Here is a 27803-nt window from a genome sequence, read left to right on the forward strand (position 1 = left end):
ATCCGCTGTTAATCACCATGTACACTTCTCCACCTCGCACTCAAAGTGAGAATCAAAGCAAATTAAGCTAATCAACACGTGTATAATCAACCATCAACTATATTGATTCTTCTACTTAAACGACAATGCAGATGCAAATACAGTACCACCACAACATGCAGATTCAGAATGACCAACCCCCCTCTCCAATATAAACAACCACCTCTCAGAACAGCCCTTCAGGCACCTTCCCAGCATGCACACTATCATACGTAGCAGGCAAGAATATTGTCTTGCTCTTCATCATACGAGCAGTGAAATTTCCAAAGATACCCAGCGGCGTATACACCACACCATGAGCAGGCCCGAAAGCTACACCCATCACATCTAGTGCACTTGCGGAAGTCCATTTACCAGTCAGTGGTTTGTTGGCGAGTATGGATGCGAGGTTTTTGGCGATTATGGGGCCTTGGGATTGGGTTACGAAGCCTACTTTGGGTGTTTTTGTGTCGATTATGTCTCCCTGATTGAGAGTAAAAGGTTACAAATCATGCAGATTTGGGAATGAATATGTAAAAGTTTCACAATGAGCCAAACTTCAAATAACAATCTTTTTGGTGATCTGAAACTCACCAATGCGAAAATATTATCAAATCCAACAACTTGCAACGTCTCTTTGACCTTGACCTCCTTCTTCTCATTCAGCACACCTTCACCAAGTCCATCGGCAATAGCTTCCGTATTGAATTTAGCATTACCAACAGCCAAATACACCACATCAGCAGTATATTCCTTGCCACTTTCGCTCTTGACTGTTGCTGGAGTCAACGAGTAATCAGCACCGTTAGGCAAGATGTGCCCATCTTCGCCTTTGACGATTTTCTCACTGAGGACGACCGTGACACCCATTTTGGATAGAGTTTCGGTTATCTTTTTGGTTAGATGTGTTTTGGAGAAGTGCTCGTTGATGAGGTATGGTTGGGAGGTGACTAGCGTGACCTGATATTCAAATGGGAAGTGAGTAATGTGAGATGGAGTATTGACATATTGGACTATGGTGCATGCCATTTTTCTCTTCGTTCAATGACATCACAGAGCAATGGCATACCTTCTTGGTAGGATATTGAGCTGCGACTTCACCAGCAAATTCGACACCGACTGCACCACCACCGACAATCAAAATAGTTTTGGCGTTCTTGACACTCTCCGCAATGGTATGATATTCTTTGATGCCGTCAGCCTTGTCATCGTATTTGGCTATTTAAATACGAGAGAAAAGTCAGGCAGTCATCATATCAGCATCAACAACTTGGGCTTATGGCACACATCATAAGAATCGACTCTCAACGACAAAAAACACCGCAGCATTCTCATGGTGAATGGCCAAACTTACTCTTGCTGGCATTTGTAGACCCAGTAGCCAACACAGCGTAATCAAAAGAAATAATGCTTCCATCTTCAAGCTCTACTTGATGTGCTTTGACTGATTTGGCAGTTCCAGTGACGATCTTGTTGGCCTATGTGCAAACACCAATGATTAGTTCAGTTGAAACCATTCATATATCTACACTTTTGTCGTTACGTACCTTGTTATCCTTAAACAGATTCGAGTTATCCACAAAGATGGCATCGGCCCACTTTGGAATCACCAATGCTCGCGGACCAGCATAGTTGTGATATGCGAATGATTTGTGCTTTTCGATTACAGTGATTTCGAGCTATGTGATCAAAAAAGGAAGAGTTCATTTAGTCAGTGCATGATCGCGAGGTTGTTTCTTTTTCTGGATCAATGTGGAGGAGAGACACACCTGAGGGTTTTTGGCAAGAGCAGTGGCAGCAGATATACCAGCAGGACCTCCACCAACTAGAAACCGAGAAAATCAAAGTGGATTTGCGTTAGTTGTCTGTCTGATCTGATGAATTTTATAATACACATAAACACGACACGACGTACCGATGACGACTTTAACTGGAGCCATAGTATGCGGTAGTATAGATTTATATGTAGGTAGATTCGAGGACTTGTTGTGTTGTTTGTTTGGTTGAAGAATGATTAGCGGAGGTTGCAGGTTCATGTCTCACTTGCCGAACCGGTTCGTTAGAAATCTGGATTTGATGAAGGGGTTTCGAAGCTTACAAAGCAGCTACCGATAGGAAGACTGTACCGGTTCGCGTTATAAATGAGTTCATCTATGAAAATAGTCAACATATGTATCAAATGCTTTTCAAATGGTTTTCAAAGACGCTCTCTAACTTGTACCTGAGTTTCAAATTTGGGAATTTTTCGTTTTCGCGATAAGAAGTCTAGTTCTGCTCTCTGCTATACATTGAAATTATTTAAATCATTTCGAGTCTCAGATGCTTTGCTGTTTCTCATACTTATGCAAGAAATGCAGGCGCCGCAAATCGAAATTATGTACATCAAACATCCCATAAGGCCTCGTCTGAATATCCAAATTTATGGTGATCTGCGACCAGATGGTAATAGAGTCCCTCCCTTCTTTCCCATATCCATTCCTGTGGTCTTCATCTCTCGGCCTCTCACAAACACACTCAAGTTAGTGGCAGCTGGCTCACGTTATTGCAATTCCACTGTAATTCATCTCGGAAATACTCGGCATGCATGCACGGAAACCTCGCATGGTGACCTCGTTGATCAAGATTTTATGCTGATTTGCATTTGCTCATCTCCCCAATCAACGTCGGGTTAGTTGAAAATCGAAGGTCTTCGATCATGATCGTCGCGAAGGCCGATCATCAAACACTATGAGAATCAATAAGATGTTGTGCAGCCTGGATTTTCGACGAGACATCAGCGAGATTACTTACAGGTTAATCAGCGTCGTTAAATTCCATTCGGAGGAGTGCAGTTTACAATACGAAGGAGCTCAAATAAAGTTTCCAAACTCCAACGCGAATAAAGCTAAGTCGCATTGAGCCCTGCGTAAGTTTCCCCTCTCAGGCTTTTACTGTTTCTCAGTGTCTGCCACGAACTGCCGCAAATCGGAGTTATGAGCATCTACTCTCAAGCGCCGCAGATTTCTTGAAGCTGCAATGAAACTTTGGAGGGACATAATGGTTGCAAAGTCTCCTAATGCTGCAAATCCTCTAGGGTGGTCTTCGTCAGCCGTCGCGAACGTCAACAAGCTCCACAGACAGGCTTTACAACCAATAGTTGAGATGTGGTTAACAAGACATTATTCAGCTAATTTTAAGCCGTATCGCTCTTCCAAATATGTATGCATTCTCCTCTGTTACTGTGCTTTCAGTCAAAAAAATGATTTTGCAGAGGATGTCGTTACTTGCGGAAAACGGTCGTGTCAAATCTATAGAATTTATAGGCTGGACCTAATATCACCGACTATCGTGTTGAACTGATCATGATTTCTCGCAAATGATTTGCATCAGCGGAATCAGCGCATCGTGGGGTTTCGTGTGAAAATCGGCAATCACGTAGATCTTGTTCACATCAATCACGAAACGATAGGAGAATCAATAAAATCACGTCGTTGTAATATCAGTGATATGCCTTAGTGGTTGATCACTTGGTCGAGTCGAGTGTTTTTGGATCTCCTCACAATCCTACATCCTACATGGCATCTGACCAATTGCAACAGAAGGCAGCAAGAATCATTGACGTGACAGACGCGACAGAATATCCGTATTTGGATTTGAATTACTGTCCCTCTAATTTCAACAGAGCTCTTAAAGGCCTCAACTCCCGCACGGCAAGTGTTACCTCTACAGTTCTCACCACGACACCTTAGAAACCCGACAAAATGACCAACTTGACTACAGAAGAATTCCAGACAAAGCTATCCGGCATAACCAGTAATGCCTTGCTCTTCCTCGTGCTGGGGGTAGCTGGTAAGCTCCATTGCTTACGGTAGTGTTTGTTGGTAGCGAGGTTTTCGTGTAGTCGTTTCTTCACGTGGATGTTGTTTTCATGCGATTTCATACATGAAATCGCATACATGTTAATTTTTCCATGTCGCCTTCTCGACCATTCACCCACTTACGACCTTCATCAACATCAGATGATATTGGCCTGTTGCGTTACATGGCACATCAGCCTATGAAAACACCAAAACAGATTGCCGATGGTGCAAACTTGAACGTAAGCTGCGATATTCGTGTTGCAGCAATGCTTGTTTCGTACTTCGCAAACCCCCTACCAACATCTCCCTTCTTTTTGCTCAAACTATACACAAACATAGGAACGCTATGTCCGTGAGATCCTATCAACTTTAGCAGCTGCCGAAATAGTCACCTTCCATGACCCAGACTCGTTTTCTCTGCCCGAAGCATATGTGCCTAATGTCGCCGACGACAGCTCCTTGTCGTTTGGACTTGGGTGGACTAGCATGCTTGCAAGCTTCTATACGATCAAGAAGCAGCTCGCTGAGTGCGCTAGGAATGGAGGTAGGTTTGAGGACGCCTTGTCTTGTTAAATGTTGTGTCGTATTCATATGCTTGTGAAAGTCGCTGTGGTGGTGTTTCGTTGATCATAGCATCCGGAGTGGTTTTGCCTTCTCTTTCGCTCGGAGATTTTACCATACTCTTATTTCATTCGACCAACTTCATCTCTTATCCCTCCTACAGGTGGAGTTCCATTCAAAGACTATGGACCCGAACTACCACAAGGACTGTACCGTATCAACGCACCAGCTTCAAACCACGGCGTCATATTGGACTATATCAAAGCCGTACCAGGACTACATGAAAAGCTGAGCAGTGGAACTCCCTGCAAGATCTTGGATTTAGGGTGCGGATCAGGACACGCTTCTCTCAAGTTTGCTGAGGCTTATCCTTCCTGGTACATATATCGTTTTTTGTCAGTTGCTTTATGCCACAATGAAAGCAATAGTTTTGTTACACTCCACTCACTTGGACCAACTCTTTTACACCCACAGCCAAATATACGGCTACGACATGGACGCAACATCAGTCACACTAGCCATCGAGAACGCTCAACTACGAAACATTCCTAACGTGACGTTTGAAATCAAAACCGCCGAAACACTCCCACCATCCTTCTTTGATTTCATCATTACATTGGACGTCATCCATGATCTGGCCAAACCACTTGAAGGGCTCAAATCCATAAAGCAGGCATTGAAACCGACTGGACAGTATCTCATGGCTGAACCGTTATCTGGTAATTCTCTGAGAGAGAATATGAATCCACGGGGTGTGTTTATGCTGAGTGTGAGTGTTGCTCATTGTATGACTTGCAGCTTGAGTGGGGGAGGGCAAGGTGTTGGGACGTGTTGGGAATGCAGAGGGGCGGTGATGATTGAAGAATATTGTAAGGAGGCTGGGTTTGTGTCGTTTTTGCCGCTGGGGATCAAGTCGACTACAAAGATGTTTTTCTTGTGTAGTTGAAGATAAATATAAGGATTATATCGAGTAAGGTTGGCAAAGTCGGAAAGGTTGAGTTAGCTCTGAGGCATTGCCGCGGAAATTTTTATTGGAGCGCTTTTTTCTTCGCTTAGCACAACGTGAAGGACAGGCTCGTCAAATTCTGAAAAATATTGAGCTCTATAGATGTCCAATGTTCATTCGAATAACGCGTCCGACGCCTCTTGTTCTGCTGTATGTCGTTTTTCTTTCATCACATCCAAACATCAAAACTCCAAAAACACGTCAACCAAGCATATATATATACATACGTATACAGCCAACATGACGATGCAGCCATACAAGAAAGAATTCATCGAATTCTGTCTCGAGCGGCAAGTCCTCCGCTTCGGCAGCTTCACTCTAAAATCAGGTCGCCAATCGCCCTACTTCTTCAACATGGGAAACTTTAATACAGGAGCTGCGCTCTCGAAACTGGGCCATTTCTTTGCTTCGGCTTTACAGGATAGAGCTAATACCCTTAAAAATGGAAATAATAATAGTAATCCTGCTAGCAGTGGTAATGCAACATCACCATCATCACCACTCCCATTCGACATCCTCTTTGGCCCCGCATATAAAGGCATCCCTCTCGCAGCATGCACCGCAATAGCCCTCTCTCGAGATTTCGCCCAAGACGTTCCCTACGCATTCAATCGCAAAGAAGCCAAAGACCACGGTGAGGGTGGTTCCATCGTCGGCCATCCACTCAAAAACAATCGCATAATGGTTATCGATGACGTGATTACCGCTGGAACGGCCATACGTGAGTCCATGAATGTTATTGTCGCGCAGGGGGGTACGCTGGTCGGCATTATTGTGGCCATTGATAGACAGGAGAGGGGGAATAGTGGGGATATGAGTGCGATACAGGAGGTCGAGAGGGATTTGGGGGTGCCCGTGTTGAGTATTGTATGTTTGAGGGATGTTGTGCTGTATTTGGAGGAGACGAGGTCAGAGTATACCAAATATTTGGGGGAGATTAAGGCGTATCGGGATCAGTATGGGGTTAAGGAATAGGTTGTAGGTAGTACGTATTGTCGGCTGGCGAAAGAATATATAGATGTATAATATGCGAATGGTGGTGTGTGTGTGTCTGTTGAGCTAGTTGACAAGCGGACATTGATCTCTTGGGTCTCTAGGTCTTTTTTGGTACTTCTGAATTGTGTGATTACACAAGATGAAGCTTGCGAACTCTTTCAAACGAACGCTGTCACAATAGGCTGCCGCCTACGATCATCCGTGAGCCTCGAGACTTGGAACGGCAAACGTAGATTCAGCAAACACTCAACACTTGCAACTCGCACCACGACAACTAGCGAATGTTGAAGCGATACAGACAGTGGATTTGAAATCCTCTCGGCCATATAATCGAGTGTACGTAGCCAATACGCTTCATCATTCTTACCTTGACATCCAGGAAATGATGCTTACAGTCCCACCAACAGAAATACGCATGCTCTCTAGAGTTAGCATCATCGTTTTGTCAGTGCTTCAACACTTTGGTTGAGATAAAACCAAAGATGTGGACGAGAGTGTGTGTAGAGAGAGGATGTCTTGGAAGAGTTTCCCTCCTCGACTCGGCTGAAACGAGTCTCACCGGATATATTCCAGAATTCTTGTATACCAGTGGAGTGATGGAGATAGCCTGGCGCAGTTGCCTATTGCAGAATGGACGAGTTGGTCGTTTGTCAGTTTGATGTTCAAAGCCGCAAGTTGGATTCTGAGAGTAAAAACGATATAAACAGGAAGAAGTAAGGCAAGGTCATGGCAAATCCTGCATCCATCGTATACACACCTTCTTGTCGCTATAATCCCGCAGATCTAGAGTTTGAGAGTGGACAAGATGTGAGCAGTTTGTAAGTCATGTACAGCTCATTGCAGATATTAGATCCAAAGAGAGACTGACTAGATCCTATGCATTGCGCGATGCCTTGCAGTGTATATCGGCTGTTCTGGTTCGTACCTGATGTCGATATCCACTGTTGTTCAATGTTTGGAATTCTGCCAGTTTTTTGGTGAATTTTATAGGACGAAAATGCGCAGTGGGAGACAACCAACAAGGAAATAAATAGCCTTGGAAATGCCATAGACGTGGCTTGAAGACGTTACATTACAATCTGCCTGTACGTGATTACTGATTATTGGGTATAGCAAAGCTAATCGAATCACTTTAGTTGAAGTTTGCCTCTCGTACTGTAGCCCGTAGACATGAAATCCCAAGTACTCGATGCAGCTTGTTTACTATGTATGCATGTGTTGTGTATTATTTACAGCTCCATTTACAATGGTTGGGGAGTCCCCGACCTTTACAAAAGAATCTACATTATGGCCCACAACCACACCTCCATCCTTTGCGAGATGCCGTTCCGCAATAGCAACAGTCTCTTTAGCATTCTTCCTAACCGTGACGGCCAAATTTGTTTGCCATCTGATACTGTCTAGTGATTTGGATGCGGTTCGTGCCATCTCTAATAAACCTGACATGTCCGGGAGGGACGACAAGGATGCCAGAGTCTTGACACATGATTCTACTGCTAGGATACAGCCTAGACCAGTCCAGTTCCTTTGAGTAACAAGAATGTGGTTGGTGAAGACAAATTACTAATGAGAGAGGAGACCCACGTACCACGCAGGGTCAAACTTCAAGATGATATTCTGCAAGATGTCATGTATCGCAATTGCAGACCTCATTGCTGTTCGCACACTAGCATCCGCTAGAGCATCTTCCGATGATAGTGTTCGTATTGCTAGGATTGCTCCAGGCTAAAACAGGGTAACAACTAAGTTGTGTGGCCAGCAGCGCAAATACTGTTCTCCCTCTACAAAACGTACCTTTGATATCCCAATCAGTGAGGTATGAAACAACATATGTACAAACACAACGTTAAACGGATTGTTCTCCTTGTCTCGAAAGTCGCGAAACCAACTATGCAGCCCATTCTCAACAGAATGCCACTCGCTGCATTCAAATTTCATGTATGGCGGCAACTGAGCATAGAATTGATGTAGACGCGTTATCATTACGGGTCCAAAGTCAAGGTTCTTGACTACAAGTTGCCGTGTCAAGGTATCTACATAAAACAAATGTCAATACTGATCTTTCAGTGATACAAACCACTAGCAATATCAAACCTTCAGGAAACTCTGGCATCTTCCTCGGTTCAAAGGATACAAACGACCATGACTCCATGTTGTATAAATTTGCAACTCTGAGAGACAAGGAGAACAGTCGAATGACCTCTAATCCAGCTTGCAGCGAGTCTGTAGATTCGATAGTGCTTATCTCCTGATCCACTTCGCCCGTTTCGGGTGATATGGCGAGCCAAGTGGACTCACAACAGGGGAGCTTGACATGAGACACCTCATCCAGCTCGTCTTGTCCTCGCAGGGTTATTGATGGTGTACCGGTTAGCAAGGAGAGTGCTGCTGTCTAAGTGTTAGAGTATGTCGTAGCACAAAACGGAATAATATGCATGCTTGCAAATTACTTCTTTCAGCAACAAAATGAGAACTCCACAGCCTTCTCCACGTCTCCTTTTCCAGGAAGGTTTTAGGAGGCAATGCTCCCTGGTCTATCAGATCGTCCGGATCTTCGTCCATTCGTAATGTCATCATCATTTGAGATAAAAGTCTGAGGTAGAATACGTGCTCTTGTGCTGAGGAAGAAAACGTACGAGTCAGATCGTTGAACTTTGGAAACAATTATAAAATGATTGCGAGGGAATATTTACCATGGCCTAGATGTTCATGGTATAGAAACAGTAGGGAAAGGCCTTGTACGCATTCACATGACGGTGGTTGGGTAGAGTCTGCCAACAATGCAAGACAATTATCAATGAACGGCCGGCTACGTTCGGCTGGAGTACTTCCGAATTGAGATAGTCCGTTTTGCGAAGATACTGTCGCCCCTATAGTCAATAAAATTAACTAAAGTGTTTCGTCTTAAAACCTCTGACTGAAGCGTCCACATACCCAAAGCGCATATCGCATTAGAAATGAGCTGATTCTTGGACAAATGAGATGCACCACCATACATCCAGCTTGGCTGATGAATATGGCACGCCAAAACTTCTGCAGGATATATAAACGAAAAGAAGGTCTGGTAAAGCCCTCTGATGTCGACTCGGTCCAGAGGATTTACGATTTGTACTATAGATTTTTGGCAAGGAAAGTTGGGCCATAAGATTCGTTACATGTTGCTTCTTGCGAATGCAGAATTACATACATGGAATTGCTGGCATCGAAAAGTAACGTCTCTCCAGATCCACATGGAATGACACGTCAAAATGAAATCTTTCCAACGTTTCATTCGCCACGTATGAATGTGGGCGACGATGAGGATTGGGTGACCGGACGATGGTAGTGGTCGTGGTGTTACTGAATGAATGCGACTGATCAGGCGTCGAGGGTTGACTGCTGTCAGACTCAACAGGCCCTGGATCAGGTAGACGCTTGGTAGTTCCAGATCTCCGCCATATACAGACTGCCTTCTTTGTTCTGCTATTGCAAGGCCCACAAGCTGGCAGCTTGACTCCGTCACACTACATTAAAGACGAACATGGCGATTAGCAATACATCTGGAGGCAAACCAGCGTGGGATTTGAGCGCCGAATAAAGAGAAAACGCTGTGGGAAACTGATCTACCTTTATCTTGCGTCTTCGACATTCGAGGCACTGTCAGTGAAAGAAGAAAAACTAATGAGCCAAGTGTTGGAAGACAACGAAACGTGAAATACTTACAGCTTCTGACACTCGTAGCCGACGCATACTTTATTTTAAATTTTTGATTTTTTTGGACTGCTGGGGTTCCTTCTTGCTGACAGTCTGGGGTTTGAGCCTAGATCCAGCGGCAATCAGCATCCGAGCGAGCGTGTTCTAGATTTTAAAGAACTGACGACTTTGCAAGAATTTCCACCAGTGCGATTTACCTCCGCAAGGATCTCTACATATCTGCAGTTCAACCATTCATTATTCGTTGTCTCATAACACTTCATTGAACTTTTGGGAATAGACAAGTCGGAAAACGACACAAAACAGCACACGACCGAATTCGCGTTTCAGCTTGTTTGAAGGAGGTTTGACCTATAAAACTACATGTCATGACACTCTATACAAACGAATGCAGATACCAAACACATGCAGCGGTGTTTGTCAACCTCTTTGTTCAAGTTTGCGTCCAAACCCCAACATCACCAACCCGTGGCGGATTCAGGAAGATTCTTCCAGTCCTTGAAAATATGCGAAAACATACTAGAAAGTAATGCCAAACCAGGTCACATGCGGCCTTCAACATGTTCAACAAAATGTTTGTGAAAAGCATGTTAGCTGTTTTTAGTGACAACGTTGGCAACTTTGAAGCCATCTACTTTCAGCGACCAAAGACAACGATTCTGACTTGAGACCGGTCCAAATACCAAGTACATAACTGTGCTACTCATTGACGGCCATTGAGCAGCCTGGAATCCGAGTTAGCTTCTGTAGCTAACCCAGGTCAATGACTGATGTCTCAGTTTGCTCAGAGAGTGTATGCAAAAAGCGTCCCAACACTTCTCCTTATTGCCCTTAACTAGCGTTCACCCCCTTAGCGTGAACGTTGAAAGAAATCCAGAATGAGGATGGGATGTCATCGAACTTTCATGTTCCCAAGACCCCAATAGAAGGCAAGAGAGACTTAGATCATGATCCATATGTGCGCGTATGTTTCTGTATCTTTGTAACAGCCCTCCCCGACTTGATCCGTGTTAAAGATCTAGAGTGAAGGGCACGCGACAGTTTAGATCAATTTTTGAAACGTTCGAGACAGTTCAAGATAAGCGTTTGCTACTTCCTACACATACCAAATTGCCTTGCAATGGGCATCAAATGTATCAACTGCTCGACTTGGACATAGTAAATCGTCAAATTACGTGGGTTTGATGTTTGGAATTTCGAGAACCAAAGACCATCAGCACCACGAGCTAAATAGGTGAATATGCGCGTGAATGAATTGTATTGCATGGCCCGCTCAGTGTTGATTATAAGTCACGTTATATCATCTCACATACCTCCTGACCTGAATAGAGTTTATCGCACTTAGAGTTGCCGTCCTAGGTTGCCAAGGCGAGTTAAAAGAAAGAGGCAAGTTAGCAGGTTCATCATTAACACTTCGCTGAATATAATTTGACTATGATACTAATTCCCTCTTTGGTCTCTAGACCTATTAATCACAAAACACGACATTTAAATATAAACAGAATGTTGGCGCAAGAACGAGACCAACGAGATATCACGGTCACCATGTATCAGGCACCAACAAGTCTCACGGAACTACCTGTAGAGCTGATACAGCAGATCCTGATCCTGTACGTGTAATCTCTGACATTTACTACTTAACATGTGTTTTGATTGTTTCCCTCGCAATTGAAGATAGAGTCTATAACTGATTAAGTCGTCTTGTATTTACAGGTTCTTGGCTGGTAGAGACGTATTAAGGCTATCAAAGACCTGTAAATGGCTGGACCAAGTTGTTGATGAAACTGTCTATGTAAGTGCACGTGTTCTGAAGTCAGCTCGTATCAAAGAACTATGGATCTCATATCTATCTCATATTAGCAACGAAGATGTCACGTCCACCGTCGCATCACATTCTGTTCTCCAGACTCGACTTGGAAGGCAAGCATATTACATCGATCCTGTTCCTCCTTTCTGGCCTCTTCGCTGATATATCTCAAGCACCTTCAACAATTCATTAATATGACCAACCTTACTCTGGCACACATACTAACTCGAAACTCCATGCTTATAGAAGCTCTACTTTCAAAATTGGACTACAAATCAGATATGCTTGCATCTGAATTCACTACAGGATTCAGTCATTAGAGAACGGACGAGGACGTTTGCTGCTCTTGTTGCAGACGATGCTGATGGTCAAGGACCTAAATGCACGTTTCCAAACTGTCATGTTGGAAGTCCAGATTTGTGGTTTTGCCTTGCTGTAAGTGGAGAGAGTCTGTTGCATTATTGAATGGAGGAGGTGTTGGAAAGAAAAGTAGAGGAAAGTGTGCTGCAGGAGATGCCGGTGAGAGTGTTTGCTAGAGGAATTGAGAGCAGCAGAGTGTTTGCTGGAACAAACGAGACTATGAGGGTGTTTGCTGGAGCAAAGAAGACTAGGAGAGTGTGGGTTGGGTTAAATGAAACTATGATAGTGTGTGCTGAAGAAGTGAAGAAAATGATAGTAGACGAGTGGTTTTGGAAGAGCATGGAGAGTACATCAGAGAGCGAAGCAAATTCACCATGTCTGTCTAAGCATCTAAGAACTACACTCCTTAACTAACTACCTCACACAATTTCAAAATTAGGCCGGATGCACATCAATAGGCTGTGGCCGCTTCAAATCTCGCCACGCTCTCGACCATAAATCATCATCCAACACCAATAACAACATCACAGCCTCCTCAGATACCCATAATCACAACAGCACACATAATCAGCAACACACCCTAACAGCAAAACTAAACACTCTCGAAATATGGTGCTACGAATGCCACAAATGGTGTGGTACCATCTCCTCACATTCAGCTGAACGTGCCAAAGTTGGAACCGTAATTGCCTCGTTATATACTGTTGTTACGAATACGACATGGAGGGAGGATGTCGCGATGAACGGCAAGAGACAGGCTGAACGGGAGCTGTTTACGAGGTGGAAGAGGGATGGTGGAGTGCAGTATTTTATTAGTATGGGATGGATGGCTGAGTGGAGGGCGTTTTTGGTTGGCAGTAAGTGTCTGGAATTCCAGTTGATGTGGTTGTCTTATTGTTTGGCTGGTATATGAGGGAGAGAATACGCCTACTACAAACCAATTGGCCTGTCTTCGCTAATCACTAACTCTCCTCTCTTACTTCTCACAGATGCATCACCACCAGGACCCATAGACCAATCGCCACTCTTACTACCAAATACCAACAAGATAAATCCTCAAATACTTCCTGAACGGGACATGGTGTTATTAAGTAAAATAGTATGGAATGAGCTATTCACGTTTTACGGTGGTGGGCCTGAATTGAATGAGAGTATGATTCAGGATCAAGAAGAGTATAGGGCTTTGAGAGCCGTGCTGTCTGGAAGAGGGCCCTTTGCTTGATTGTAGTACTGGCGGTAGGGAAGGTGAAGGGAGTTGTGTTGTGTAGAATAGAGGAGGACCGGATGAGTACGTGAAATATATGCAGAGGGTGGAAACTGTTGGTTTTTTGCGGTCGAGATGATGTATGATTTATTTTGTATGAGAACCAGAGAGGGGAGCAAAGAATGTGTATAGCAGCTCTACAATAATATAATTTACAAACCAGAGCGACAACAAAGACTCATCAGTGTTTTAGAAAATCTTGTTAAAGTAATCCAACTCGTAAAATTTTCCACCACCGTCAATCATGTATGGCATGAAATGCCCTTTTCTTTTCAGTGTCAGTGACGTATATGATGTTGCTATGGTTTCAAGGAGGATTGTGTGAGGTTGGGACATCGCAAAGAAATAGCTCAACCATTATTTGGAATTTATTTGCACACACACATCACACATACCATTAGGAACAACCGTCGATTTAGTAAACTCGCTAACAGCATACACTCGTCTGAATGGTGGTATCAAATTAGGTGAATCCAGGACAAAGTGTTTGCCATCTTGGAGAAGTGTGATTCGTTTCACTGTCCTATATGAGAGGAGACAGTGTAAGAAAAAAACCTAACAGAAAATGTATCATTCCACAATCGAGGACTTTCAAAGCCTCTACGTTTCTACTGCAATGCCAACCCAACCCAACATACCTCTTTGCCGTAATCTGAATAAAAACCACAACAACCAGCGTCAGCCCCGCATACGGAAACACGTCCTTTATGCGTTCCAGCACATCTGCTCTTCTGTACTTCTTTTCCCTACAGCGCAAAAAAAACGACAGACTCAGTCTACTGGGATTGGTCTCATACCAACATAAACACGCATACCCGGTAACAAGAACACTCCCATCCGGCACATCCAGCGTTAGCCACGCATAAGAAGCTGCACTCCACGTCATTACTACTAGTAACAGAGCAGTAAGCTGGAGCGCGTAAGCTTTCAGTTGGTTTGATTTTTCGTAGATGATGACGTCCTGAAGTAGTGGTTTGTGATGGGAGGAGGGGTTGTTGGCCATGTTTATGGATGGAGGTGTGAATATTAATGGTTGTTTAGGTGGTGTGTGGGTTCGTTTTGACGAGTAAGAGCATGAATTCATTGTGGAGATTATTGGTGGTGTTGGAAGGCGTTTTGGGAGGATCTGAGGAGTATAGAGGGTTTTGAGAGTGTTATGGCACGTGGATGGACGGACTAAGCGTGTCCTCATTCTCGTTGTGGTGGTGTATGTGCTCGTAATGTTGTATTGGATGTTTGGAAGAAAAGCTAATGGACGCTAATCGAGAAAACGAGATGATGTGTAAGTGAAATCACAAGCTATTTATCTGACTTCGAGTATCTTATACGTTTATGTGTCGCTCTTTGCAGTTTGGTTCGTTGTATCATCAATTTTGCTACAGACCATTGCGCTTCTGATTGACACCTATTTAGTAGGCTTCTCCTCCGTATTCCTCTGCGACTTTCTATGGGAATACACACGTACCACAACCGTGATCTCGTCGTTGGATGGCCACAGAACTGTTTTGGTGCCTCAGGGACAGAATATCCAATCAAGGCTCAATAAGCACTCCTTTGTGGCTTCCAATGTGGACGATGGCAAGATGCATTCTTGGTGCGTTTTTCAGAAGCCAGTCATTGTGAATATTGCCAGAAGGTACTTCAATATCCAAAACGCGGGATGTTACAAGGTTGCTTACCTTTCTTTTTCCTCGATGCAGGCACAATCTTCGAGTTTAACCAGCAGCTGTTCAAGACTTTAATAGATTCTAATAGTATGCTCGTGCTATATCTGCTGCTTGACTTGTAGCCGCCAAGATGCACAGGTAACGAATTGTTAAACATTTCAAGACGCTGTTTGGTGAATGTGATGTTTGTTGAACACCCAAGGGTGTATTTACGTGCAATGAACCCTCTTAATTCACTGGGTGCACTTTGTGCTAAAAGATGGATGATTGCTACCTCCTGTGGTCGTGATGAACATGAGGAAAACTTGTGGCTATTATTCTACAGATGCATTGTCGACAACCTTGGGTTTTTGCATGAATAACACATCGAGACTCCTGTTCTTGTCTTGCATTTGAAATTTTGAAGCCCAAGAAACCCAAATACACGGCCCGATTCCATTAACAAATCACAAATCAAATCTATATTGTATTTCTCTTCAACAATAAAACAAACTTCAAGATGGAATGTTTTTACACACACTCCTATGTTCATTCACCATGCCATCTTTGCAATAAACGAATTCGGATACAATCTCGTAGCAAGTTTGCGTAGCTCATCAGCAATCAGGATGAATATTGCGAATGGGATTGGAATGAGCCAGAACTATCAGCCAAAAAAAGTCAAATTTAATGACGTGATTGGATACTTTATGTCCTCATAAGCTCTCGCTTTCTCTTACCTTGACGGGAATAGGACTGGTCCCAAATGTCGTCTGAAACCATGGTACGTATAATACTAGTAGTGCAAAGCTAGTATAAAACAGATTTGTCCAGAGTTAGACATGGCTCGTTGAGCTTTGATATTTTTAACGCCTCACCTCAAAGATATCAGAGGCGCAATAAAAAGTTTCGGATTCGATACTGGCGAGTGTTGAAGCAACGAGAGGTGGCGCGTACGTGTTGCAAATAGATTACCCCATTGCATCACGACCAAGCATACAAAGTAACTGGTATTTGTTAGAAAAAATCTGAGTGCGACCCCACAAAAAAAAATTCACGTGATGGGAAGCAACGTACGCAGAGTTGCCAACATTCGTAGCATTATTCAGCTGATCACCAGTAAATCCCAGATATCCATCAGTCCATTTATCGAATGCGAGAAACAGCTTCGATGGGCCTACTCCGCCAAGAGAGTCGGAGACTGCCATGAAGAACATTGCGTGTGCGCATATCATCTATGAGGAACAAGAGGCGAGGTGTGTAAGCAATCATGATATTTGCGCTCCCCTGTTTTTGTCAAGAACTAATCTTACCTCAACCATCCCAATAAACAAGTACGCATGTATCAATAGTTTCCCATCGACTAGATGATCCTTCTTTACATTTCGAGGTGGGCGATTCAGCAAATCTGCTTCGGCGGGCTCGTACATAAGTGACAGAGCAGGTGCCAGGTCGGTGAATATGCATATGACGCTGGTTTTGAGAGGGAAAGAGTAGAATAAGAAGATGGCATCAGTTATGACAAACGACTAACTGAGCGCTTACATCATGAAGAACGGAGACAATGGAATAGGAACCCCAAGACAAAAGTTGATCAAGACTGGAATCAATTCTGCAAATGATCCAGCGGGTAACAAGTAGAGGCAGACCTGTACAAGAAAGAGATTGGAGAGGTGTTAGTTGTACCAATCGATCACATGAATTGTGGAAGTCCTTTACTATTTTTTGCTCAAGAGACATCAACTACATCTCCGCCCTTTACCTTTTTCAAATTATCAAACACCAACCTCCCACTCTCCAACGCAATTTCGACAGAAGCGAAATTGGAATCCAGCAATACAAGACTTGCGGCTTCCATAGCGACATCGGAACCAGACCCCATAGCGACTCCAATATTGGCTTGCTTCAGAGCAGGTGAATCATTCACACCATCACCAGTAACTCCAACAATGAAATCGTGGTCTTGGAATTCGTGCACGATACGGAGTTTTTGTTCTGGTGTGGTTCGTGCGAATACGACCTCCTGCGAAGAAACGCCAAAGTGTACAGATGGTATCGTTTTTCACAACATTCACAGGCACAACAACAAACTTACATTGTACGTAACGACAAGCGACCATTGCTCATTAGTGAGCGACTCCAAGTCTTTACCACTCAATAGGAGAGAGTGGTCTCGGTGATGGTGCTCAGCGGTAAATCGAGTTGGGTCTGAGGGATTCTCGGTAGACAAGCTGGCTACTGTATGTGTTTCCTTGTGTGTAAAGATTCCGACTTTTCGGGCGATGGCTGCTGCTGTGGTTGGGAAATCACCACTACATTAGAGACATGATGTTTGAATTATGGAATGGTTGGGCAAAAAAAGACAAGTCTGTTTGTGTATCAACCAAAAATACATCCCGACATATTCTTCACAAGTGACGAGCCCAATGCCAACTTACGTAACCATGAAAAGACGAATACCAGCTGGTAAATGCCGTGTAAAAAAGGGATGAATCGATTAGCAATTCAAAAATGGGTCGATAACCCTCAGACATGGTGCTGATTAAGTATACCTTGACGACACGTCTTGACCACACCAGGAATCTCAGGTCGATGAGGATCAACAATGCCAACCATACCTATTGCACATACGAATGAGTTACTATTGAATGTTTTCATCGGCAAAACGAAAAACAGTAAACAGTCAGATGCCATACCAACAACAGTCAAATTACACGCCAACTCTACAACAGCGCTCTCCTCCATCCCCTGATAACACTTCACATCTTCAGCTCCAACACTCCCCATCTCACGTTTAGCCAACAAGAGCACTCGTTCAGCACGTTCACCCCAATCTTCCTGTACGGCAGTTAATCGAGACTTTTTCTCATCGGTAAGTGATTCAACGCGTCCAGTTTCAGGATCAATGTATGAAGTGCAGCGAGGTAAGAGTATATCTGGAGCACCCTTCATTAATATGATTACGGTGCTCGAGTTGAAGGGGTGGTTTGGAATATTTGGGCGTAAGATGGATACCATAAATTTGTTTTTCGAGTTAAATGGTAGGACTGTGAGCTATTCCGAAAAGGGGGATATTGAGAAAATGTAAGAGCACAAGTAGGGTGGCGCAAAACCGGTCATCACTGATCATTAATACCTTATCATAATCGGCCCTAGTACTATCAACATCCAGATATCTCTGTCCAAACCTCAATATAGCATTATCAGTAGCATCTCCATTCACCTTCCATTCAGCAGAGTGAGAAGGATTTGCTACCTTACTGGCTGGATCAAATGTCGAGTTGTTGCAAAGCGAAGCTACAGTGACGAGTTCTCGAGGACCAGATTCGTTTAAATCCATCTTGTCCATATCCAGTGCTTTGTTGAAGAAGGCAGCACTTGCAACCACCATTAGGTTGGTTGTTAGTGTTCCTGTCTTGTCTGAGCATAGCACGTTGATTGCGCCCAGTGTTTCGACTGTAGTGAGGTTCTATTAGAGAGGTTTTGGATGAGACGATTGAATCGAATGGAGTCAAAGTTGAGTTCTTTCGACATAAGTCATAACAAAATATCGATGGTGTTTTGTTGTTGTTGCAAAGTTTGAAACTTTTGCATACCTTCACGAGCACCTTGTTCTCATACATGCGACGAGCAACCAAGGTCAAAGTGAGGGTAACGGCAAACGGAAGACCTTCAGGAACTAGTAAAAGGATAAACCGTAAGTTAGCGCCCCTTTTTTGCCATAGCAAAAAATCCAACATTTCGGCCAACCACCAAGACATACCAAAAGCAACCAAAGCTGAAAAAGCATTAACAACAGCCGTTGAAACCGTCATGAATCCAGGATATGCGTTCTTAAGCCATGCTCCATAGAGTATAAGGCAAAAGAAGCACGTAGTGAATGCCAATATTGCAACAATAAACACAAATCGACTGATTTCGATTTGTAGTAGAGAAGGTTTGGTGACTTGTTTTGTTGATAGTCTGATGATTTTACCCCTATCGGAAAGTGTCTTTGACGTGAGCAAAATGATTACACAATCGGAAATTTCGAATGGATGACTTACATTGTCGTATTATCACCAACACCAACGACAATGCCATCAGCTTCGCCCTCAGTGACAAAGGTCCCCATCATAGCCATGTTTTTACTTTCCAGTGGATTATCATCCGTACAATCAACACAAGCAGGTATCGGTTTCGTCTCTCCCGTCAATATCGATTTATCAATTTTACAACCTGCGACGCGAATAATCCTTAAATCAGCAGGTACCTTAACTCCATATTTTATCGTGACTAGATCACCAAGTACGAGGTTTGCGGATGGTATGGTTGTTGATGCGCCGTCTCGAGTCACTCGAGCGTCAGCGTTTACCATGTTTGTGATTGACTTCATAACTTGGGAGGACGTAAAGTCCTGGTAGCCTTGGAAGACGGCCTGGCTGATGATGACGATGAGGAGGAGGATTGCGAGAGCGAGGTTTATTGCTGCTGGGTTTGGATTTCCAAGTGGTTCTATGATATTTGATGTTTTAGTAGATATGAGAAGATTGGCTACAACGTCAAATGCATACGCCATGAGATAAAGACCATGACACAAGCAATCCACAAGATGGGACAAAATCCACCAAAGAACAAGTCGAATAGCTTCTTGAAGTAGTTTGGTCGAACTGGAGTAATGACATTCCCTCCATTTCGAGCCAACCTGTGTGATTTTGATAAAGATGTGTAAGGTTTCGAGTATTTTGGGTGGACATCTCTTCAGATCCAAGCCAACAAAAACACTGTAGCATATGGGTTTTACATACCTCGAGGTAGCAGCTTCCACATCCAAACCGCGAGTAGGATGAGACGAGAACCGTTGGAATACCTGATCTACAGTGATTTTATGTAGATCATAGTTTGCCATGTCATCAATGACGACTTTTGGCTTCTTCTTCCTCTTGGCATCTTGAGTACGTGTGCGTTCGACCTCTGAATGTAGAGCGTGCAAAATAATAAATAATGATTAAATTCGATTGTGAACGTATACATATCATACAAATACGATACTGTCCAACGAAAACAAGATATGACAATGCCACTTAATACGTACCAAGTGTATATGTGCGAAATCCAACAACAAGCTCTCGTCCATCAGCCAAAGTAGGAGTGCTTTCCTCCTGTACTGGGACCATAGATAAAGACAGCTTTGATAGAGTCTTTAGATTATTTCGCACACTTGACCGGTTGTTGTTTCTTGTATCTTCATTGGTGTTTGATGATGATGGAAGATTGAAGGTGAGGCCTGTCGACGAGACGGGAATCTCTTGGGAGGTCTCCAACGACTCCGAGTGTGCATTGGAGCTCATATCTCTAATTCTTGGAATATAAAGGCTATTTATAATGGTCAAATCAGGTCAACCCGTGAATAAAGTGTTTTTGGGGAGGTTTTTTGATGATGATGCGCTGGATAAAAGAATCAAAAGATCCCGATTCCGCTTAATGTCAGCTATCCATCTAAAGCACTGCTTGTGATGGATGTCCTGTCAGCGATGAGGTAGAAGTTATAGTTTTGTTTTGCGCTGCTTGGTGTGGTTTGTTAGTTTGTTTGAAATGTTGGACGATACGCGATTCCGAATATGAGAGCACAAAATGACTTCGACGAATAGAATGAGCGCAAGGATATTCTATTTTTAATACTTCCTGATAAGGCTTTTTATAAGAAACAAAAACGTTTTTTTCACCATCGTCGAACTTGGCGGTCTGGAATGCTGTAGCATGAAGTGCAAAGTTCATTGCTCGCCGGACGCTCTGCTCCGGCTTCAACAATCCACGTGAAGATGATAATTATCTACCAGAAACGTCCGGTTTGTCAAGCACCCGGCTTCCATTGCTGTCCCGTCAACTTATCAACACGTTGCAGAGATCACATCAAGCATTTCGTACTGCTAAATTACACTCGTATTTGCCATTATACATTCTAAAAGTACGTGCATACTGCTTTTAGTGACCGATCGCATAACATTCTTGACCTCAACTTGGACTCAACAACGAAATGACTTGTGTTTGCAAGAATCTCAACTTGCATACCGACACATCAAACAGAAACGAGACACAAACGAGACGTATAGGAATGTGGATTGAGCCCACGTTGATTGAAATTAGAAATTTATCAAGGTACTCTCCAACACAATATCCCTAATTCAAGCTTCGAGATCGGCAATGCCAGAGTAGCAGCTTCTATTACGGCATCAGATCCCATGTCCCGTAGCAGCATCAATATGGGCCTGCTATAAAGCGAATACAACTTCCTGTGACAGAAATGATGTTGTTAGTGAGGAGCGTCTTTCAACATTTACAGACAGAGAGTGGCATCTTCTAGTCTAACAGTAGCGAGATTCTTTACGTCTGGATATAAATGCTGTGACATCACTAATATAAGTTCAAGCAGCAGTACGCAAAAAGCGTCACCTAATGTTGATGTTCTGACTTGGCAACCAAGCTTAAGACAAAGCAAAATGCTCTATGTACACTTGGTCAGTATTGAAGATGACCGTTTCGAGACCGAACCGCGAGATATCGATGATGACAAAAAAAGTTCTCGTCCTGCTAATTCATTGAAACTCTTACCTCAAAAAGGCGTCAAACGACAAGACACCGCCATAGACCACTTTTAAAAGGTTTAAATTCGCTTCGCACCATGGAATTGTGGCAATATCGATACTGCCTGGATAACCTGTAATCCAGAAGCCACGTACACTTTCGATCTAACACGAGACAACTATTGTCAGTTTTGTTCTGCTGTGGAATCATGAACACCAAACCCACGAATGAAATCGTCAAATGTCTTCCTTTCAAGGGCTGAATTTACAATAAGACGTATCCGGCTTTTTTGACTTTCGGTTTCAGCCGAGTATCAATCTAGGAGTCCATTATGCAAGCGGTTTTCAGCTTAACACCCCAAAATGATTTCAAGTAATAAATTTTGCAAGCGCTTGGGCTCATTCAGGTAATCTTTATCATGTATTGTCTCAAAAAATCACACAATTCTAAAAGGTCAGAAGGTGTCGGTTATGAGGGGAAGTAATAAGAGTACGAGTAGCTCATCCATAATAAGCTTGACGCTAGTAAGATGTAGAAGGTTTGAATCAGTTCAATAGTTCAATCCTCAATTTTGAGACTGACAATTTATACATACTCGAAAAGAGGAAGGGTAATATGACTGGAGCAGAAAAGACTTCGGCGGTATTGAATACGGTTGACTCCGACAAGAAGGAGAACAAGGCAATGACGTATGAGATCATTGTCACCTTGTATAGCCTAAGTGGTTGATACTGTGAGTTTCAAGTTCAGTTGAGTTTCAGTTCAGTATCGAAGCAAGCAGAAGGAAATCAGGCCGAAATAGCAATTAACAAGCTTACGCAGGTTCACGGATATTGTATGCACAATAGAGCCGAATGACAGAGGAAGTGAGTGTCCAAGTTCCCATCATTCTTGCCATCAAGGGTGAGACTGCAGGAAGTGAACGAGTAAGTATTTGAAGAGATGTATGTGACGTGAGGTCAAGTATGAGATCTGGTAGTCCACAATTGCAGGTTCTGATGGTTGAGGCTGATGCAGCGACATCCAACAACCAATGCTTCAAATTGCTGCCACAACAACCCCAAAGATGCATGCGTTCTTCTCATAGAAGCAGTTTGGGTATACGATCAAACGATTGAATGGCTATCCAGGTATTCTTCTTCGTACCTTGGCCCTTTTGTTTTGAGTAGATTCTTGCGACGACATCCTTTGTCAAGAAACACTGGACACAGTTGCCAAAAGCGATAGCCGATACTAGCGCTATGAATCGCGGCAAGTTGTCATCCGGTAAATATGAGATTAACGTGTCCATCTTCAGTTGAGTGTCAGAATCTAATTGTTTGAAACTTGGAGGTTAGTCGGTGAATATTCAACAAGTTCAACAACGCGTCATACTAAAGCGTATTCACTCTTGTCTCGTACCCTATCTCACAACTATCTCTATCTCTAAGCTCCGTAGTTCTAACAATAAGCTGAGCTTGAATTGGTTGTGTACAGGTTTTTCTCAAATCACAAATCAAAAAAGTCCACCATTGAAGGTTATCAGGCCATAAGTCTACAACAGCCCAAAACATCATGACCATCATAGAAGATCGACGGAATTAAACATCTAATCACATAGTACAGCCAACTCACTATTAGACACCGTCACTCTCCTCGTCATCCACCATCAATGTCACTCCTCAACCCTGAAGACGACGAAGCTCTTTCTCATCTTGGCCATTCTGATCCAAACAAGATCATGCAAGCTCAGGTTCAAAACCTGCTATGGAGTCAATTCAATCATGGTATGTATCGCTGACACATCTGTGTATAGCCTGTACAGCACAACATCAAATTATTCATAAAGCTCAATCTAACATTTCAACCTATAGTAGGAGGAATGGCTGGAAGCCCTCAACACTTTGATCCCTTGTTTATGGAAGAAGACGCTATAGAGGCTCACTTCCTACAGCAATCTACCTCCGACTCATCATGCATCGCATCCGCAATCAACGACGAGCCACTCCTGGCCCAAGACAACAACAACCTCCTACACGGGTCAACGTCTCTATTGTTGCTACAACAACACACACACCATACATCTTATAATCAAACATTGACTCCTCCTGCCGAATCGCCACCTTGTAGTAGCGAGAGCTCCTTGTTGTTTACAGGTTTTGATCCTTCCAAGTGGGAACGGGCTGCTCACGCTCTGGACGATATCGAGAATAGTATTGATAACGACAATACTATCACAGGTGCATATTCCAGCAATATCAATGGTATTACAGATACATCATCCAATGCTCCATTCGAAATGAATGACTTGGATGGTGAATATAGCGGCATCGGTCTGATGAATGGCTTCCCACTTCCCTTCTTGATAGTACCTCCAACCCTACCTATAGTAGAACGAGATATAGTCATGTCGGGAAGTTCGGCTTCACCTGTGCACAACGACGATATTACCATGACCAGCATCCCTCCACAATCAATCCTACCATCGCATCTTAACAATCGTCGTCAAACGTCACGATCGTCGTCTATCGACTCGTCAAATCATGCTGAAGATGATGACGAGCAAGGGCAAGAAGAAGAGCAGGATATAGAGCAAGATATTAGCATGCATCTCAACAAGAATAGCACCAACAACAAACGCAAACCCATGGATAAACCAGCGACCATGCAATCCAAGAAGAATAAAGCTATTACAGGAGACCCTAGAGCATCATCAACCGCGAATACCGAAGTCGATCCGGCAAGTCCATCTGAATCTCACAACAAGAAGCGTCGCGGTAGACCATCCAATCAACAACGTAAAGAGCTGGATGCTCAACGGAAGAAACTTATAGATGATCATCGTGCCAAACAAGGGCAGTTGTTGCAACAAAAGCCTGTTGTGCCTATGGCTCCTCAATTGCCACAATTGGATATCTTGCCACCACAACGGAATAGTGGTAGTAGTATTAGTAGTGTCAGTGCTGGGGCTTCTTCTGTGGTACCTGCCTTGTCACCTGGTTTTCCTTTTGGTTTAATGGCCCATCATCCAGGTGAGTTCAAGTTGGGATTGTGTTGTTGGATTGTGATTTGGAAGGGAAGGAGGAGGATGGAGAGTTGTATCTGAAAAGAATAGCACAAGAGACTGCAAAAATGAGCGACTCGCTTTTTGGGATGACATGGCAAAGTAGAACGACGAGTCCCATCTAGTAACCATAGTTGCTTGAGCTTTTCTGGGAGATGGATGGGAGATGTCCTTGGGACAATGGACAGGATTTTGTTTATTTCTAGCGAAACACCTATCTGGGCTCTGTTTGGCAGGACAACAAAAAAACCAGGTGATCTGGTGGCGGCACATTCCAACAATCTCTTTTCCATTTTAGGCATGATTGTGGATGCAAATGGCAGTGCCAAAGTACCCATAGCAAACTTGCTAAACCGAAATCGACTTGCTATACCACCACCAACAGTAACAACAACTGCTCATCTTCCAGTTGTCAAACAACACAGAAAGACAGCTCATAACGTTACCGAGAAAAAGTATAGAAATAGCATAAACGAATCTATCGAACACTTGAAATCATCTGTACCTGCTTTAAATGCTCCTGAAGCATCAGAAGCGGCTGCAATAGCAGCCAAACGTCGTAAAAAGACAAGTCGAAAGAAGAATGCTGCTGCAGATGATGAATCAGATGACGATTCAGCTCAAGATACCAATATCATAGTAGATGGAGTCAAAGTCGCTACCAAGGATAACAAGGCTACAGTCATTCGCAAAGCCACAGAATATATTGACTTCTTAAAGACTGTACGAGAAGAGCATGCTGCCGAAGCTGATGCTCTACGACAAGAGAATGCTAGAGTGAGGAATGAAGCTGCCGCTCTACGAGATGTGCTACAAAAGTTGTTTAGAGAAGGAGTGCCTGGAGTACTAGCTGCCGCTGCATCAGGAACAGGAGCTGTAGGAGTGGGAAATAACGTGATTGATCCAAATCTATTATACCCAATGACTCAAGAAACGTCTCCTCCTGTCTCTGGTGGTGCAGCATCACCTGCCTCTTCCTCGTCATCCTCTGATCCAACAACACCCAATAGTAGTGGTAGTAGTATCAATGGTCATAATAGCACCTCTACAGTCAAATTCTTGGGTGTTGCCATGGTAGTATCTTGGGCATCCTTCTTTGCAGTCAATAATCATCAAACCCATGCACCTGGTAAAGTCTTGGGAGGTAGCATACCACTACAAGCCGCACCACCATCAACCTCAATGTCGATGGATTCAGTATGGGCATTGACATCTGCTGTCTTGTTTGCCGTATTGGTGTATACCTGGTATACTAGTACAAACAAGCCGAAATCTGATGCTGCTGCTGGAACGGCGACACCAAGTAGTAGTGGTAGCACACCAACAGGTGAAAAGCTGGCACATGCATCTATTCAAGAGTCACCACAACGAGCATATCAAGCTGCCTCGAGAGCTATTCAACCACCTAGTGGTAATAGCGTGATGACATGGGTGTATATTTTGTGGGAGTGGATGAAGTGGGTTACTGGATTCTATGGATTTGCAGCTGCTAGTGGTGGCGTAGCATCTGATGAGATGGAAGAGTATCAAGCTGATATGGCTTGTATGCTGGTTGAAGCTGATTTGGCTGGTGGTGAGTCATTATGGACGGTGGTTGTCACTGCTGTTTTGCTTTGGAGTGATACGAATCGCTACTCTGGTTTATTTCGCGCTTCGTCGCTGCTCACGCTTTCCTTCTCTTACCTTAGGCAATCCAAGCTCTACCTTTACCAATCGATTATACGCAACACTCAAAGCTCTCAACGGATTATATAATAGGAAGGCACCACAACCTGCTCGCAACTATCTCGTATGTGCTCTATCACTAAAATCCTTGGCTCGTCGTATATCGCCCACTACATATACCCACGCATACCTAACGAACCGAGCAACACGATGCATCCACGTCGCAGTCACATCCACAACCTCATCATCACCTATAACATCCAACAATGCAGCATGTGCAGCAGACATCCATTCCTTTGTCGATTCCTACTTTTCCGAAAAGGCAGCACATCCACAAGCTCCCATATGCATAGACGTATTCGCTCAATCGTACCGTCACCACCGCTTAATAAAGCTTGTAACGATGGCATGGCCATACTTGTGTTGTGTAAACAACAAGCTAGTGACTGCAGACATAGCTCAAGACTTGGCGTCATCACTAGCCTTGTTGCTCAAGCAATGTATAGCAGCACAAGATGCCAAAGCGACTGTATTATGTTACCTTGTTGCTGGAATGACGGGCGTGTCAAGTATTGAAGGGTTGGATGTCACTATCGAGTATTTTGGAAGGAGGTTTCCAAGTATGCTTGATGATAATAGTGTTGCTATTGCCTTGTGCGGGTTTTCAGCTGCTATGAGTAGTGCTGCTTGTATAAAACAGGAACAGGAACATGCTGCTGGTGGTGGATTGTCACTACGTGGTAATGCTAACAGTCAAGTAAAACGCCACGTCTTGTCATCATGCAAAGCAGTTGAAGAAGCTGCTTTGCAAATCCTCTCCGTCAAGCCCAAAACCGATAATAATAGCATCAGCAGTAAAAGTTCGTATGTCTCAACACCAATTGATTCAATCGCTATATTGTTGGGGATGTTGTGGGTATTAGGCAGTCGAGATATCTTGCTTGGAGGTGTGGAAGCGCATACTGGATCAGCTGTTATTGTCAAGGCTATGAAGAGTGCAGTCAGGAATGTGGGCTTTGAGCTGGCCGTTGATAGTGTCAAGATGTGGGAGGGGCGTGTGAGGGGTGATTGAATGCAAGGTTGTTTTGGTTTGCGTTGCATAATGGACGGACGCTAGTGTGGGGTTTGGGGGTTTGGATGTTGTTGTGCATATACCTGTTTTGGCTCGTTTGAATTTTTTGCTCATTATAAGTTTTTTGTTATACCCTCTTTATATAAAATGCAAAGTATAATTTACGTACTTAAAGTGGTTTGACGCTTGCGTTTTGGTGTCGTGATGCGATAACGTCACTGCTGGACTGAAATGAAACTTTCTAATGGTTAACAAGTTTGGGACGCTTT

The 27803-nt window shown here is 43.6% G+C and overlaps 5 protein-coding genes across 5 annotated transcripts; 1 reads left to right on the forward strand and 4 right to left on the reverse strand.

Annotated features, from left to right (window-relative positions):
- Positions 1 to 205: 205 nt before the first annotated feature.
- Positions 206 to 2054, reverse strand: SmJEL517_g02749 (uncharacterized protein; the record flags this gene model as incomplete). Its single annotated transcript, XM_031168677.1, has 7 exons — positions 206 to 502; positions 613 to 978; positions 1088 to 1236; positions 1373 to 1496; positions 1566 to 1697; positions 1788 to 1843; positions 1934 to 2054. The coding sequence occupies 7 exons, from the start codon at positions 2052 to 2054 to the stop codon at positions 206 to 208; spliced, it is 1245 nt and encodes a 414-aa protein (XP_031025360.1).
- Positions 2055 to 3758: 1704 nt separating this feature from the next.
- On the forward strand, positions 3759 to 6399 carry SmJEL517_g02750 (orotate phosphoribosyltransferase; the record flags this gene model as incomplete). Its single annotated transcript, XM_031168678.1, has 6 exons — positions 3759 to 3846; positions 4017 to 4096; positions 4197 to 4401; positions 4582 to 4795; positions 4893 to 5137; positions 5660 to 6399. 6 exons carry the CDS (start codon positions 3759 to 3761, stop codon positions 6397 to 6399), a joined length of 1572 nt encoding a protein of 523 aa, XP_031025378.1.
- A 7334-nt stretch (positions 6400 to 13733) lies between these two features.
- SmJEL517_g02751 (uncharacterized protein) lies at positions 13734 to 14547 on the reverse strand (the record flags this gene model as incomplete). The annotated part of the gene is made up of 4 exons (XM_031168679.1): positions 13734 to 13843; positions 13940 to 14067; positions 14183 to 14290; positions 14360 to 14547. The coding sequence occupies 4 exons, from the start codon at positions 14545 to 14547 to the stop codon at positions 13734 to 13736; spliced, it is 534 nt and encodes a 177-aa protein (XP_031025377.1).
- A 1196-nt stretch (positions 14548 to 15743) lies between these two features.
- SmJEL517_g02752 (uncharacterized protein) lies at positions 15744 to 20520 on the reverse strand (the record flags this gene model as incomplete). Its single annotated transcript, XM_031168680.1, has 18 exons — positions 15744 to 15854; positions 15931 to 16000; positions 16069 to 16197; positions 16268 to 16425; positions 16504 to 16663; positions 16736 to 16839; positions 16953 to 17213; positions 17286 to 17502; positions 17629 to 17653; positions 17743 to 17808; positions 17887 to 18244; positions 18327 to 18659; positions 18787 to 18869; positions 18954 to 19168; positions 19237 to 19684; positions 19744 to 19874; positions 19978 to 20143; positions 20265 to 20520. 18 exons carry the CDS (start codon positions 20518 to 20520, stop codon positions 15744 to 15746), a joined length of 3291 nt encoding a protein of 1096 aa, XP_031025437.1.
- A 1779-nt stretch (positions 20521 to 22299) lies between these two features.
- On the reverse strand, positions 22300 to 23045 carry SmJEL517_g02753 (uncharacterized protein; the record flags this gene model as incomplete). Its single annotated transcript, XM_031168681.1, has 3 exons — positions 22300 to 22471; positions 22573 to 22663; positions 22901 to 23045. 3 exons carry the CDS (start codon positions 23043 to 23045, stop codon positions 22300 to 22302), a joined length of 408 nt encoding a protein of 135 aa, XP_031025436.1.
- Positions 23046 to 27803: the final 4758 nt, after the last annotated feature.

Source organism: Synchytrium microbalum (assembly GCF_006535985.1).
Source record: "Synchytrium microbalum strain JEL517 chromosome Unknown SmJEL517_scf0012, whole genome shotgun sequence".
NCBI classification, from domain to species: domain Eukaryota; kingdom Fungi; phylum Chytridiomycota; class Chytridiomycetes; order Synchytriales; family Synchytriaceae; genus Synchytrium; species Synchytrium microbalum.